This window comes from Meleagris gallopavo, chromosome 7 (assembly GCF_000146605.3).
Source record: "Meleagris gallopavo isolate NT-WF06-2002-E0010 breed Aviagen turkey brand Nicholas breeding stock chromosome 7, Turkey_5.1, whole genome shotgun sequence".
Classification (NCBI taxonomy): Eukaryota; Metazoa; Chordata; class Aves; order Galliformes; family Phasianidae; genus Meleagris; species Meleagris gallopavo.
The window spans coordinates 24813688-24826460 of record NC_015017.2 but is presented as its reverse complement, the minus strand read 5'-3'; the positions used below and the strand labels follow the sequence as shown (position 1 = coordinate 24826460).

General features: G+C 40.0%; 1 protein-coding gene across 1 annotated transcript in view; it reads right to left on the bottom strand.

Annotated features, from left to right (window-relative positions):
• Positions 1 to 12773, bottom strand: part of LOC100549062 (kalirin-like) — a 143542-nt gene that overhangs the window by 23495 nt on the left and 107274 nt on the right. The window contains 4 exon segments of the mRNA XM_019617399.2: positions 8908 to 9010; positions 10151 to 10293; positions 10988 to 11089; positions 11468 to 11658. Coding sequence (XP_019472944.1) covers positions 8908 to 9010; positions 10151 to 10293; positions 10988 to 11089; positions 11468 to 11658 — 539 coding nt within the window.

The window sequence follows — 12773 nt, the reverse complement described above, 5'->3', positions numbered from 1 at the left end:
CAAAAACCCTCTCCTTTAAATAGGTTCTGAATGCTATTTGCTCCCTTCTTTCTAAGCCTACCACTTTCTATAATCTAGTGCCTGGCCAAGAATGGCTAAAGATAGCCCCAAAATACCAATAGACACTTCCGGTTCTTCCTAAGTCCTCATTTTGGGGGACTATGTAATCTAGTCACTATAATGTATTCTATCAACAAATTTGCAAAAGTAGCATGATGCTGAAACAACAGAATTTGTTTCACATCTAGAGCAGGGCTGTTTACAAAGTGGTTCATGGACCTTTTAGATAGCAAGTCTCAGCAAGTGCCAGTGCAACATCACTAGATGTGAGTCTCAAGGCAGCCTTAGGGATCATCTCACCTGTCCTGGGCCAGAGCCCAGTACTGGTACTCTATTATTATTACAATAATTTAATGTAATTTAATTTAAAATAATGGCAATAAATCTTGTTTATTTGAAAATTATAGTTGTCAGGCAACAACCGGTCTCACTTTAGAGCTGAAAAACAGGACCACGTGTTGTTCAAAATCCTGTGGTTGAGAGATACCACATTCTCAGTGAATTTGGAATATCTGCTATATCTGCTAAGACAACCTTTAGCTGTGTGTCTTGTACCTATAAAGGGAATTTGTTCATCAGTGGAATCTGATTTTCATGCTGTTGAAAAGAAGGGAATGGAGATATCAAGTGGGCAGCCACAGAAATTGCCCTTAAATACTGTATCTGTTTTGAACTTCGGCATTCACAGCTACATTGCTCTCAGGAGAGACTCAGCCTGAAGCGGCCCCATACACTTCTTTTATCCGAGTGACTTATAACTTGAAATGTTAGTGATTAACTCATTTTCCACCAAAAGATGCATTAGATTGAGACAAAGACTGAAAGCAGACTGAAAGCAACTGAATGTTGGCCCTTGTCTCATAAAAGGAAAAATAAATCTATGAAAATCAAGAACAAACTTTCTTAACAAAAGGGATAGCAAGGAAATGGGTTCTTTAGCAGGGTCTGTTGTGACAGGACATGGGGAAATGGTTTAGACTAAGAGAGTGGAGATTTAGGTTGGATATAAAGAATTTTTTTACAGTAAGGGAGATGAGCCACTGGCACAGGTTGCCCAGAGAGATGGTGGATGCCCCATCCCTGGGGATGTCCAAGGTCAGGCTGCACGGGGCTCTGAGCACCTGATGCAGCTGTAGGTGTCCCTGTTCATTGAAGGGGGGTTGGACCAGATAGCCTTTAAGGGTCCCTTTCAACTCAAAGGATTATATGATAAACTTACAAAAGAATGTGCATTGTGAAAGAAACGGAGCACATTTTGTGTGTTCTGGGTGTAATTCTCAGTTATACAAAGAAGAAAATACTAAAAAAAATCTTTGGGGAAAAAAAAAAATCTCTTCTTCATACTGTACTTCCAGGGACTTTCAGTTGGATCTCAGTATCTGAGCACCCAACTGAATCTGGATTTATATCTGTCATTATTTAAAATTGCAAATTAAAAATACAAGGGAGGTATTAAGGAAATATATGCAGGTTCTGCACTGAAGGAAACAATCCCATCAGTGCAGTCACTGTTCATACACCACTGTTCATACACCATACACGCTGGAAGGAACAGCCTTCTTTTGGGGACATAATTGCGTCCAAGTATTTTTAGAGCAGAGGTCCCACTGAAGTGCAAGGACACTTTCAGAAACATTAGCAAAGATATTTAAAATGCATGGCAAATTTCATGGATGCCTTTTATGAACTTATTTTCTGGGAAAATCAGCTAATGAGCAATATGATTCCTGTTCCCATGGACGCCACTGATGTTCCAAGTTTCCAGGTATTCATTCACTTTTGTCCATGAAATGAAACTGCAGACTGCTCCAGAGTCAGCAGGCTCTCCATAGGCAGCAACTCTCTGTAGGCAACATTTTTTTTCTTTTGTTTTCAAAGCGCATTAGAAACAATTACATTGGGATTAAAGCTTATTTAATGTTATATGATTAAAAATCTGATGCTATTCATCTCACTTTAAATGTCTTTTGAGGGGAGAAAGAAAGAATCCCCTGAAAAGCTTGTGCTTTATTTTTTCCTTTGTTTTGGCACTGCTGTATTTCCACAGCGATGAAGCCAAGGTTGATGAAAAACTCAAATCTCTGGGAAATTTCTTGCTAATGTTCAGCTACTGGATTAAAAAATGGGATCTGAAATTCATCCTGCGCCATCGTTTCAGTTGGTTGTGGGGGAAGTTGTACAGCCACTCAGTGCAAAAAGAAATGGATAAGGCTCCGCTGTGTGGTTTGGACTTAAGATAAAGTTCCCTGAGCAAACCGTGAAGTATGCACAAATTTCATGTTGTTTCAAAAGAAGCTGTTCACGTTTTTCTTTGCTTTTCAAGAGAATTCGTACACCTTTTCTAAGAAAACTTTTTGAAACAAGACAGCCTGCCTCTAGAGCTCCCTCCACCCTCTGCTCCCTGAACACTTGCTGGCAAAAACAGAAAACAAATGTCCTTATCCTCAGCAGCACTTGGACCCCTGACAGGTCACTTCTCAGAGGTAAACCTCTTGATCATCTACTTGTTACATTTAGAAATGAGTGATGGAAAAGACAGATAACACATAATTCAAGCTAGGATCAGACCTGGCTGAAAACCAAGCTGGAAAGAATTACTTTTTCCCTTGTTTTGAAACGTGGCTCCAATCCCAAATGCATTTTTTCAGAGTTCTCAGAGAAACCAAAAGGCCAAGAGCTCCAGTCTGTCTTGCGAGGTTTGTGCTGTGGGCAGTGCCATTGCTGATAGCTGTGCTAAGAGATCTGGAGAACCTGTGCTACATAAGTTAGAAATCCATAAAAAGGAGCTGTTGGCTGACTCCACATGTAGATGATGAGTGGGTAAATTCCTACAAAGCTGCAAGTCACAGTGATTGGCACCTAGACAAAAAGGCAATGCGAGATCTGTCACTCAAGTCCTCAAACCAGAGATTAAGTTATTCCAAAACAGAGCTTAGGCCAGACCCTGCAGAGCAAGATTTCAGAGGCAGCTCCCAAAGCCTAAAGAAATCTGAAGAAATTAACACCGGAGAGATGTCAGCTCCTGGCTGAACAATTTATTTCCTTGGTAAGATAAACATTTTGCTCCTACACAACACTATCTTACAAAGAATTAACAACTATAGCTAGTGAGCACTCAGGAAGGTTAATTATAGTGCCAAATTGCTTATCTCAGGACTTCTCTTTCCATCATGTCCTCCCATTTCAACAGGTGAGGGCAGCAAGAACTCAACGTGATAACAGTAACAATGCTGGGCACTGTGAGAGCAACAGAGGTGTATCCTCTGGGACCATAACTCACTCCTCTTTTCTCCATCATATCTTCACAGGAAGAGCTCACTTAACAGTCAGCAGTCATTTTCTGTTACATTAATTTTGCTCGCAGCACTGTGATTCACCAGCCACTATAATGGAGCAGCACTCCAGACAATGCACTACTGAATACAGGAATGTCACTTGCCTAGATAGGATCACTGCAGAATAACCACTATGCCTCCATAAGTGAGACCAAATCGATCCCTGCCTTTCCCCTTCAGAAACTCACAATTGCTAAATTGAACCCAATTTACTGAGAATAAAATACATGGTTCAGGGGAAGAAACCTCTGTAAGTCAATGCCCAGCCTTACCTGTCAGACAGCTCTGTATGTATCACCTTTTATTGGGCTCCAGAAAAGACAAAGATTTCTAAAGAAATACTCTGAATATTGTATTTAAGTGACTATCTGCTTTCCTACCCAACTCCATATTCTCATGATCGTGCTTTCCCTTGGCTCTGTTACAGCCAGAATTTCTATCACACCTTACCACCTCCTTCCATCAACTGCAGCATACAGCAGCCATTAACCACACTGACAGTGAAATGTGCCGCTGAGGGGCTATTTGTATTCAGTCCCACTGCTCAAGTTCTGTAAAGGCTTCAGTCCACAGCGATACCTCCATTGATCCAAGCAGTGCTGAGCGATTCTTACCCCTTGGCGTAGCCCCTCTGATGCAGCAGGAAAGCATCTCTTGCCCGGGAACCTGCTATGACTCAGTTCCAAGATGTTTTTGTTTTTTTTTATAAATCTGCTTGTTATGCCAGTTCCCTTGCTGAGAAACTAAGTAGAAATTAAATTGTCAGCTCAGTAAGAGTGCTCTTGTTAGCAGAATTAATTAATGTCTGCATTTGCTTTATGGTATTGTTTTAATTTCTCCACTTCTTTAATTCCCCCTCCGAAAATATGAATCTCTCTAATTTCTGTTCTACATTTGGATTATTTCTATTTGACAAAATAATTTTTTATATTGGCATATATATATATTTTTAGATGTGTTTTCCTTATGTTGGTGTTCTCATTTTAAGACTTCAACGGGATTTTTTTTAAAGGAGTATTACTATTTCACTATTTTATGGCAAATGGTTTCATTTATTTGAGATTAAATAAGAGAAGAAAGAATTTATAAACTTCCTATTCACCACATTTCACTTCTTTGCAACATGCCTGGTTAGAGAGGGATCTTTAGTTTTTCCACTTCCGATTTAGGCATGCTTACAACTTAATTCCTGAATTAATTTATTCTAGGAAGCAATGATTGACCAATTCTTATTGCAAACGTTAAAGTGGTAACTAATAAACTTAGTGATTTCCCCTATATTCTCCTTGGGAGGGACAGAAGAGAAGAGGTTTCCTTCCATACTGAATGAGAGGGCATTTCTGTTTGCTATCTTCTTATTTATTTTCAAGTCAGCACACATTAACACAAGGTGTGTTTCCTGGAACTATTGCCTATTTAGGACAGCACGGTGGTTATGGGTTGACTGTTGGACTAGAAGATCTTGGTGTTCTTTTGCACGTGTAATGACTGTATGATTTGTGACTCTACGTTGGTGTACAGCTCTACAGAACTCAAGCCCAAATGGATCAGTAGCATCAAAGAAGAGTATAGGGGATCAAGTTGCTCCTCATAACTGTATGTCTTAGAAAGGAAACTTCCGAAGTACTGAGAATGAATACCTCTAAGGGCATGCATTGTGACTCTTAGAAATGATTGATTCTTAAGGACAGAAAAGAGCCTAGATAATTGGTGCCTTAGCTTCCTTTGTAACAATGTGAAGTAATACTACCTGCATCAGATCCTAATTTCTGTTTAAGCAATGATATCAAAGGGAGAAGGCTGTTTTGCCTTGATTGGAAGCCTTTAGAGAAAAGAAAACCCACTTGTAAATGATTTGTTCTAAAAGCCTTAATTCAAAAAGCTCCCCTCATACTAATTACCTCCAATCAGAAAAACGTTTATTCTCAGTTTTTATATAATACCACCAATGCAGAAGAGGTCAAGATCTCAGTCTCATGACTTCTGAAAGATGAACTGAATCCAGTATCTAATGGAAGAGATAAAAGTAGATCGTGTATGTTTATTTTTAGAGAGTAAAAACTTTTCAGTTCACATTTCAGTGCTTTGTTCTATATCCAAAAACAACACGGAGAAACAAGAGCAGCTCTCCTCAGCGTACTACAAAAGATGACAAAAAAGGAGCTATTAGAAGACGTATCAGTATCACCAGGACCAGCTGTTTTACAGCCAATAGATCAATGGGCTTAACAAATGAGGATGCCCTGCATGCTAACATTTTCTTTATGCAGTTCCCCACTGCTTTGAATCCAAATACAAAGATTGAAATCCTGTCTGCTGTGAGCTGAATAGGGTGAGGATTTCTCCTGAAGGAATGGTTTTTAGATAGCACATTGAAGAGGATTTGTTGTACAGAACAAAAGCTGTCTGGTCTGCTTTTTGGAAGAAGATGAAGTTTTGCAAAGGAGGATCCCTAGAAGCTGACATGGCTGCTCAATGGAAATTACACTTACTCTAACAGTATTTGTTATCTGCTGATCCTTTAACACCAAGTCATGTTCATGAACCAACTTTTTCCCTCTTTATAATACTTTCCCAAAAGAAAATCCAAATAATTGTTTTTCAAGCCATGAGATATTTTAGGTTACAGATTGCATACAGACAAATCCACAGCATTTTACATGTTATCTTTTTCCTTTCACAATAGTGCAGAGCTACAGATCTGGTATTTAATGAAAAAAAAAAAATGTTAGAGCTCAGGGATAATTGCTTCATATATTTAGATAGATAGATAAAAATACAAGAAAATTAAAGATATTAAGGTCTAAGACCCAGATTTAAGAAAGTACTTTGGTATTTTATTTAAAAAACAAACAAACAAACAAACAGGAGTAATTATTTAATTATTATTTTGAATAGACATGGACATTTTCTTTTAATTTGTCTCATATAATTAACTGACCACTACTTGACCAGGAAAGATGGAATATTTAAAGAGTAACTTCTAAGAGGAGCCTGCAGCCATAAATCCTGCTGAAAATTACCTTCAGTGTAAAAAAGCTGCTCTGCATTCTCATCTGTATCCTGCATGGCGTTTTGTTACAAACAATGTTTGGAAGAACTCTTGCCTGCCTAAATTCTTAATCCAAACAGATAAATAAGCAATGCAGTGTGCTCTCAGATGCAACCTGTGAGTTAATACCTCGGTGTTCCTAGTGCAAGATCACTCTACTCTCAGCCTGGCACACTGCTAGCACTGCCAGGCTCTGTCTGCGCTTGTCAGTGAGGCTCTGACCAGTTGGGTCTTGTTAAAGGTAGGAAGGAAGTTTCTTCTGGCTCCTCTGGATGGAGATCTCAGGGGCACTCAGGGCAGTCACTCAAAGCCTGATTTAGAACTTTTGGGAGTAACTCTTCTAACAAAGCTGGAGTTCAAGAGATAGGAAGACTCCTATTTGCTGAACACTTAACCTATCAGTGCTGTTATCAGAACCACACAGGTTAATTACAGTGTATGTTATAAAAACCTCTATCTGTGCTGAGAGTGAAGGCAGGATGCCTCCATGCTATTTCCATGGGAAGTACAAACACAGCTCCATCTGTCATTAACTGGGGTAACGCTATGTAGAAAACTGAGAGAACTGTCAAGTGATGTGGAAAGTTTGCTTTCCTTGGAGCAAAGGCCTGGCAATGCAGCACTCTAGGGACTGAATTCTCCACAGCTTGCTTGCACTAGCATCTATGATGGTATGAGAGGGGCTTTAGCAAGAGCTGCCTCTCTGTTGGAGGATGCTACACTAGTTGCTCAGATTCAACAAAGCATATACATTTATGTTTAAGCTTTAACTGTACACTAGAATTCGCTTCTGTTCAGTAAAAGTACATACAGACACATGAATACAAACAGCCTTAAGTCAGCAAGTGAACAGATCCATCTTAAAGTAACCAACCCTTGTGCTTATTTAGCCTTTCCCCAGTGGTAACAAATTTTTGCCTGTGTGATTTGTTTCCCAGTTTACCTCCTACGTGCCTTTGCCTTTCAATTCAGACAAGATCATTGTGTAGGAATTCCTACAACCCTTCCCAGCCTTGCATCCTGGAAGCAGCTGCTGCCATGATGGGCTGCCTTTCAAGGTAGAGCCCAATTGTCCCTGGTGTTGTTTGCACTGCAGATCTTGTCTGCAGCTACAGCACTCAGTGAGGGGTGACTTACCCAGACCTTGCCTGCTATAACTCATGCAACTGAGTCAATGGTCCTGAGGCAAACCAACAAATCTTGTGCCTAAAATTAAGCATAAGCTCAAGTAATCTCCTAAGCCAGGACCTCTTTCAGGAATGATAAATGTGAAAAACATGGAAAAGCAGGGTGAGTCCATATGGATTAAAGACATATTTATTCTGCATCAGACAAAGTATTTGCATGCATTCTGGCATCCTCTGGAGTAATACTTTTCTAATGCACATTACTAGTCAAAAACAAAGAAACAAAAAGAAGCAACAACATGGAAACATGCTTTTAAGATAAATAAGTTAAATACAACAAGTAATTTACTTGCAGTTAACTCATTTAAATCCTACTAACTCCTCTGAGTTCAGCTTTCAAAATAGCCTCTGCACAGAAAAGTGTTTGTGAACTTTCTGACCATGAACACGAATTCTGAGTTCGAGCAGATACCCTTCTATGCTGTGAAAGTGGCAGTATAATTAAAGCTCTGACAAACAGACAAATCCAAAATGATTCTGCAGAATTCATCCTTTTGCAAATTCAATATAGTTTCAAAGCAACACAGGAAGAGAATATGGATATTCTCTCATTACATTTGACAAACCTCAAAATCATATTTGAAGGAAGCCCTTACTAATAGCCCATTTACTCCAACTACCAGCTGCTAATTCAGCTAAGGCCGCAGCTGGAAGTATCAGGGTGACAAATTTGAGTCAGGCCTCCTAATGGAGGAGAATCTGGCCTTAGACCATCTGACACATGAAACAGGGACTATATACATGCCAACAGCATGCAGCATTCCAACAGAATGTCGTGTGTCTTGGGGCCATCCATATGTTCCACCATATGTCCATGAGGATGGGATCCAAAATCACAGGGTAGGTCTTCCAGACTCTCAAGTTACCAGCCAGGATCCCAATTTTGCCATATTAATTGGTGTGTAAGCACCTGTATTCCCTCCAACAAAGTAGTGATTATAGCTCAGAGGGTAAACATGGAAAATAACCATTTGCTGATTCAGAAGATGGATCCCACAAGGCAAGTTTTACTAAGGAAGACAAGGTTGCTCTGGGCTGTATTTCTTCAGAGCCAATTCAACCTCAAAGAGCTGCAGCAACAGAGACGTTACCATGTAAAACAGCAGTATTGATGAGCATCTAGAAAGAGACTGGATTTCAATAGCCTTGCCTCAGGGAACACAACTTTTGACTCAGTAAAAGACAGGTTGCTATATTATGTCTTCTATTCTGCTTTTCACTTAATGTTTTGGGAGACAATTAGCTGCAGCATATTTTCACTTTCCAGTCCTACCTTATCGCTGTCCACTGTATTCTGTGATGTCCTGGATGCAATGGAAATGGTGTCAGGTTGACTGCTTCCATCTCCTTGGCTGTCTGCGTCATCTACTCCATCTCTGCAAAAGAAATAACAAGGAAATGATTGTGCTTACTTAACGCAACACCTTGCAATGTGCACAACTTTATAGGTGGATTTGGGAAGTGCTGAATCAGCGTGCCAGAGTTGGCTTTGTGCTAAAATTACCTTGCTGATACAGCCCATGCTGCTGCGTAACTCCTAATTTAGAATGATGTCACCCTCAGCCATAGGGTTGGGATTAGCATGTAATCACAACCTTAGTTGCTGGAAACAGGCTGGTGGTTCCCTGCATATTTACAGCACAGAAAATGCTGGTGTTCAGAAATAGCTCTGTAATGAGGGTGTCAAGTAGCATTTTTTCCATGAATTAAATTTCTGCCTTCACCAAAACCATGCAGCAGAAGCCATGTGTGGCACAGAAGGAAGGGCCATTTCTCGTCTCACAAGAATCACTTTTTCTGGAATTTAATATTAACAAAGAAGATATCCAAACAAACGTGAATAATGACAGTGTAGAGCCTAGGTCAGGCTTTTTCTGGTGGCCTTGCTTGCTCCCTCTTCGAAAACCTCAGTAATACAGCCCACAGTAAGTAGCTGCATGATAACATTTGATGAGGAAGGGGAGATGCTCAAATTGCAAATGGCTTTTGGGAACACCAGCCTGACAACAAAAGAATAGTGCCTTTACATAATTTCTGTTTCATCTGGGATTGTCCAAAACAATTTAATATTTCCTCCCAGGCTGAAATGAATTTCATATTTCATGACAAAGCACAGATACTCCACTCTGGTAATAGAATGTCACAATGAGTTATGATTTTAGTTGTTAAACAGTTTAAAATACCAGATAGGAAAAAAAATCTGTTAACATTCAAATCTGAAAAAGTAAATTCTACTTTGGGAAAGAAATATAATCTTAGACTCTGAAGAAGCTTTTACTGTACATTTCTCTCCAATACTTTGGAGTACTAAAGACCTTTGTATGGGTATCATGGAAAAGCTACTTTCGCCAAGACAACATAAAATAAGCAAAGATGATGAAAACTGCTTTTAACTATGGAAACTGCTTCTAACTAAGAAAATGCAAATGAATCCAGTAAAAAACCCACAAACAATACATTGCTATTGGTTGACAAATCTCTAGTGACTTCATTTTGTGTGCAGTGACTGAGGTTACCTTCTACTGTTGTTTCTCTGCTTTGCTGGTGTCTTAGGGAGCTGAATTGGCTCTTTCAGAGCTCCTTTCAAATGGATAATTCTTTCTTGGATGACTTCTCGGATATTTTTGATCCATTCCTGTTTTGTTTCAATACTTGATGCCTAAAGTTCCACAAGGCAGAAGGATAGACACTATCAAATTCCCAGTATGTCACCTCCTCTGAAGAATACTGATTGGCTGATGAAAATGCATAATTAACTTTTTCCTCTCTGCTGTATTGCTCAAACTACTGGAATACCTAGGAACCCCAGGAGAACTGAGGGTATTTTACCAGACCTACTTGGCAAGCAACAACAAAGCAGTTAAGCTCTGGATAAATATATTTAATGCTAGTAATGCAGCATGCTCTGTGAAGGGGAAATAGGTTATCAGTGCACAGCTGGGATTTCCTCAGACAAAATAACTACAACATAAATTCTTCGTTAGAAACTCACTTGACTGAAATGGCTTTCAGCTCTGGAGGGCTGAGGAAATTATTGACTGCCAGTATGCCCAGCGGCATAGGACGAAGAGAATTACACCTCCCAGTCCAACACCCTGACGATGTGCCTTGCATCAGCATGCAGCTGCTCAACCTGGATTGCTAGAGATGCTATTTCAGCAAGGCTGCAAAACTGCACTGTCTTGTTTCATACTGTGGTCTTGGAACCAAATTGCTCCTGATGCCGGCTTGACCCCACGGACATGGAAGCAATGCGAATAGGGGGAGGGGAGAAACTGACCTTCCACTTTGGGGCTCCTGAGGTCTCAACTAGCAGCTCTAAAGGCAAAAAAAACAAGTGCGAAAAGACTTACTTTTAGCACTGTTTTATTGTCTGAGGATGGTGTTCGTCCAGACCACAAGGCAAATTTACAGGGATCTCCTTCAACATGTTCAGTCACTCCCAGTTCTGAGGTCTGGTGCGGAGGAAAGATGATGAGAGATTTCATACAGGTTAAGCCTCAAGAGTTGAGAAAACTTTACACTTACAGGGGCAAGCAGGGAATGCAGGTATGGGTCAGAGGATAGAAGACACAGAAAATCATCAGGGGGTGGCAAGGAAGAGCGAATAGTTTGACTGATCCTCGTTGCATTTTCCACCCACTCATCACATCTCACTGTCCCAAACCGTTCCAGGCTCACTGCAGGCTGAGCCTCCCACTGGTCCCAGGGACAGGCCTTTCAGGTGGCATGAATATCCCCCCCAATGTGGGGATACGTATACCATCCCCCAAACTCTACCTCTACCTACAAGAAATGCAACAACTGCATTATTTCTCTTCAGCCACACCTACCAGTAACTTGTTCTTGTAAACATATTTTGTGTGTCCTGAAGAGTCTTTGATCTCCTTGCTAAACACCAAAGAGATTTCAAAGAGAAACAAATGCCTCTCACGGCCTTTCCGAATGAGTGATTTGGGATCCCACACTTGGAAGGAATCCTGAAGAATCAGCTCTCCCTGGACATCTAGATTCTCATCAAACCCTAAGTAGAGAACATAAAACACACTGGTTAACACCTAACATAGTATTAGTTCTTGGTGCCAGTAATGCTCAGAAACATCAGCGCAAGGAAGACTTGCAGTAAAAGGGTCTTTCTCTTCTTTATGCATATTCATAAAAGACATTTATGGGCACCTCCTGCCCCAGTGAAAGTATTTTTTCTGCTTCTGTTTGTCCACTGCCACGACATAATTATTCCACCAGAGGCTATTTTTCTATCACATGGTACTATTCATCTGAAAGGGACAGATTACTCAAAAGCTACACTGGAAAACCACAGTGAAAATCATCCTCACTGCATTCTGACCTACACTGGATCAATTCACACCCAAGCAATTGTAATCACCTGGACTTCCTGTGCTGCTTAGGTACCAGCACCTTCCCCTTTTTGTTTTTTTTCTGACCCAAGCTAGGCATGAAATCGTTTTTTCTTGCCAAGAAAATGCTTTAGAGACAATAAACCATTACTGTCCTGATTGAAATGTTCAAATTTCAGAAATACTCCACATGTCAAAAAGTCCGTGAAAGGCTTAACTTTTGGGTAACTCCTTTTTTCCCCCCTGTAATTTTGAAATGCTTTATGACAGGTTATTTTATTTATTTATTTTTAATCTTGGAGCTGAATTCACCAATTTTTTTGAACCACAAGATGTTCTGACTCAGAAAACCAGAACTTTTTCTTTCGAAATATTGAGATAGTATTTAGAAGTCATAGAAACAGTGAGGTTGGAAAAGACCTCTAAGATCATCTAGTCCAACTATTCACCAACTATTCATCTAGAAATATTGTCCACTAAATCATGTCCTCAGTGCCACATTTCCACAGTTCTTGAACATGCTCAGGAACAGTGACTCTACCACCTCTCTGGGCAGACTGTTCCAGTGCAATGTTTTAATCATTGTAATGTAATAATCATTGCAGCCACATCTACAGCTATAGAAATAGTTTCAGAGGTTTTTTTGTTTCAGTATGTAGGAAAATTTTCAGCAAGTAAATATCTATGTATATAAACATATACTACATGTATACATAAGAGCTACCTGAAAATGATGATCAGCCAACAGTACTGCTACAGTCAATCTGTGCTAACTTTCTAA